We start from the raw sequence: 4,070 nt of genomic DNA, 5'->3' as shown, positions 1-4,070 counted from the left end.
GTTAAAATGTTCGTCTGTTTAACCATTGCATTATGTTGATATTTTTCTTATGGACACATTATCCTTTGACAAAATTTCCCGACAAAAATTCTCATTCCAAATGTTGATTAAGAAATAATTGTACCAAAGAGTTTAAAAACAACGAACAAGGGATCATATTTTTTAAAACTTTGGGTATTAATTGTATTTTCCTCACCCCGTAAGGTAAATCAATTGGTTACAAAAAAGGGGAATTTTAATAGAGAAAATATGTCTTCAAGTTTCCACTAATCAAAAGTGTACACTAAACAAAACATTAAGGTTGCGTGATTTTTCAATGTCGTATTATTTATTTTGAATAAGGAAAAGGGAATTAATGTATACAATTTTAAGTAAATGTTTTGACAACATTTAACAATTTATTAAGACAAATCAAAAATATTCAATATACATACAGAAATTAAAGAAGGATCTAGTACAATTCACGGTAAAATGTTGCAAGAACCGAGTAAGTCTTTTTCGCGCATTAATGTACGCTGCGAGATAGCTACGCAGTATTGACTATTGGCTATTTCAGATTATTTGCGATCTTACCATGTAGGCTCAAGCAGCCTTTAGGAATTATGTATTTTTTAAAGTAATCAATTCCTATAACATTTTACCATGAAGTGTAACAGTAACTACATTTTTTTAGTAATTATCACATAAAAACATACTACAATTTTTAAAGGCAGTTCAAAAAACGAAGAGAAGTTATATTCACACGAGATATTCCCAATTTTACATAATAGTCCGGTGGTTTGTTGCAATTAATTGGTGCAATTTAGATTAGACCAAATAAAAACACATTAATTTGATAGATTTTTTCTCTCAAAGCTTTGAAGATTTTTTCATAATTCACATACATGATTTTAATCTTCCTCCATTTGTGATGAGAAATCGATGGATAAGTCGGATAAATCCACGTCATATTCACTAAAACATTAAAGTATTATCTTTTAAAATAAAAGTAACAGGATGTCTGTCTAGACCAAAATGGTTCTCCTTTTCAATGTAGCTTTTATAGGTTCTTAGGGTTTTATATAAGGTTTATAACTATTTGAGGGGAGGGTACCACCACCCTCCCTAGAGAACTATTGACTTGAGTAGAACCAATAAATGTATGTCGAATCCATCACCTTCCCGACATATAGCGGTCGCGTTAACACGCTACTTTTAGCTTACCTTGAATATCTGCCCATAGCCGTGTTGATTCTATCCTGCATATCTTTCTCCCGCATTCGCAACTCATTTCTCTCCTAACATACAAAATGAACATATATAAAAGCTTCCTATTAGTCTTGAATTAACTTTGAATACAAGGAAAATTAAGTCGTTGAGTAGCATAGCAGTAACAAAATTTTAGATGTAGGGATCTAAAGGATAAGACAATGAATGTTAAATTGATATACAACATCCCAAATGATAAACGAAACTTCCCCTTATGTAGATTTAAATCTTTGTTTGAAAAGTTTTAAAACAACCATTCAAAATTCATTAAAAGTACCCAAGGTTTCAAAAGTTTCAAAAAATTGTGTAACGATCAAATGTCTCTTTCCTCTTTAATGATTGGGATACCTAACACAAAGCTTTTTAAATAAAATGTTTTTTACCTGTTCCATGCTCTCGACCAAGGATTTGATATCTTCAATCAGCTTACTCACAATATCGATATCTTCCTAGATATATAAGATAATGTATATAGGATATACGTGGACATATTGCCAGGGGAAAATTTGTTGTCAATCTAACTTGCTAATATTGACCTCATTTATTGGTCAGTCTGTTCATCCAGTAGAAGGGGAGGCGAAGGGGAAATGTGGGGGGGGGGGGGATTCGTTATTTTAGAATACTACTTTATTAGAGTACATGGAAATCTGGTGTAAGATCCAAGTAATAATAAATCCGTTACCAGTTTCACTACATATGAAGGTTTGTTACCTGAATGTCCCTTTTCCTAGTGTCAAGAACAGCCCACTTGGTCCAAACTTTCTCAAAATCTTTGCTTAGAGCATCTCCTTGAGTTAGAAAAATATAGATAAAATCTATGAGAGCTACTTTTAAAATTTCCGAAAATACAGTTACTTTTTACCAGTTGCTTCGCCCCTAGCCTCTATGGAAGGGTGGGGGAGATCATAAAATAGCCTAAAACCACCAAAATACACTTATAAAGCTTCCCTGAAAAATATAACCAATTCGGAACTGCATTTTTCGAGATCTTTGGCATCAGACAAAAAAAACTTTTTACTTTATAAAAAAGGGATTACAGCAGGAATAATGTATATCCAACAAGCGAAATAAATCTAAGAAAATATATGGGAGGCAGATGTAGAGGTCGGCAATTCTACGATGTGTTGACCACCAACGAGAGCTGAAATTACGTATGGGTTTTGCGATTTTTTCCAATTAATTTCGTTCTTGGCATAAGCTGGGATTACAGTAATAGAGTTTTTTTTAAGTTAAAAAAACAATCACAGTTAAAATGCCTTCAACTGAATTATTATTTGTGTAATTAGGAATACAAGGATTGGAAAATGGAATATAAAGTTACCCCCCAATATTTCATAAATCGTCAAATCATTTGCCCATTTTCTGAGGGGAGGAACTAAATTTATTTTCCATTCACCTATTCTTGTAAACCAATCTACTTACTTGCTGGATAATCCTCAACTTCACAATTGAGATGTTGAATGGTAGCTACAGCATTTGCTATTAGGGGATCATAGCCATACATAGCTTCTGCATTTTCCCATTCTAGATTAAAAATATTTAGCTAGATAGATGTATTCTATGTATCTTGGGCTGGTTTTCTATTTTTCTGTCATTTTCCTTCCCCTTTAAAAACATAGCATCATCCGATTGTATGATTGAAATGCAATTCAGTATCATAATCAAACAATCCCTCTTAAATTTTTGGTTCTATAGATAGCTCAAAGATTTAGAGATGGATACATTAGGTAAAATAAAGTAAGAAACTATTGGCTAATTTGGTTAGATATAGAGTAGCATTGTTATTGTACAAACCTTCAGCAAAAGATTGCATAGCTTTTGAACATCTGTCCTCAAGTCTTGTAATCATGAAGTTAAACACATCTATCTTTGACTCAGAAGCATCAAACACTAAAATTTATTTAATATTATTGACCAAGCAAAAAATCAAAGTGCTGAGATCATAAAAAAAACTTCCATTTTAAAGAAAATTTTTCTTATAGCTACTCCTTAAATACCTAAATTCTTACCAATCCAAAAAATTTAATTAAAAATTATAAGAATTAAGTTTCAGTGAGGTGCCCCTCTCCCCCCAATTCTCAATTTCAGTTATCAAAAGAAAAAGTTTTTAAAAATTTTTGAGGAGGGGATCATTTTTTTTCTATGGGTCGTTTCTCTTGCGAGGGTGGTGGTACCCACCCCCAAAATAGTTATAATCCTTCCCAGGACCTATAAGAAGTTACATTGTAAAAGGAGAACGATACCGGTTTAGTAAGATATCCATAGTTAGAGACAGACATACAGACCTCTTGTTTTGAATAAGGATAAAGAAAATATTTTGGCTTACTTTTGATAAATTGCATAATGAAGTCTGTGCTGAATTCTTCACTAGTAGAATCTCCACTTTACCAATTAAACATAAGCTATTCAATATGATATTTTCTATAATGCTTTTGTTGTTGTTTTATTTATAGACTAGCGGCTACGCCCTAGGGGCTTTAGTCTACAAACCCCCCCCCCCCCCATTGTAGTTTTTAAAAGAAAGTTTTATATTTTTAGGGTGGAGAGGGTAATTTATTTTCTAGAGTCAATTTCTCTTTGGTTGGTGGTGGTACCCTCCCTCCAAAATGGTTATCATCCTTCCTAAGACCCTGTAAAGGAGAACCTTATCAGTTCAGTGGAGAGCGAGATCCTTTTGTACACACTTAAATCCTGTTACTTTATGATAAGGATTTAAATGAGGACAATTACATCAAAGGCAGCTGCATAGTTGTTTAGCTAACTCTTTTTTTTTTCATGCATTACTCCTTGCACACTCAAAGCTGATTTACCAATTACGCAAT

At 32.8% G+C, this 4,070-nt stretch overlaps 1 protein-coding gene across 1 annotated transcript; it reads right to left on the bottom strand.

The window, feature by feature from the left end:
• Positions 1-282: 282 nt before the first annotated feature.
• LOC145314639 (uncharacterized) lies at positions 283-3,665 on the bottom strand. Its single transcript, XM_080154629.1, has 7 exons — positions 3,575-3,665; positions 3,043-3,138; positions 2,671-2,772; positions 1,960-2,036; positions 1,632-1,697; positions 1,204-1,277; positions 283-954 (listed from the first exon to the last, which is right to left on the bottom strand). Exons 1-7 carry the CDS (start codon positions 3,588-3,590, stop codon positions 891-893), a joined length of 495 nt encoding a protein of 164 aa, XP_080010755.1. The 5' UTR covers positions 3,591-3,665; the 3' UTR covers positions 283-890.
• Between the last annotated feature and the right edge of the window lie 405 nt (positions 3,666-4,070).

This window comes from Acartia tonsa, chromosome 3 (genome assembly GCF_053477335.1).
Source record: "Acartia tonsa isolate MP-2025a chromosome 3, ASM5347733v1, whole genome shotgun sequence".
In the NCBI taxonomy this organism is placed as follows: domain Eukaryota; kingdom Metazoa; phylum Arthropoda; class Copepoda; order Calanoida; family Acartiidae; genus Acartia; species Acartia tonsa.
Note: the sequence above shows the minus strand (reverse complement) of the source record. Positions and strands in the feature narration are given on the sequence as shown.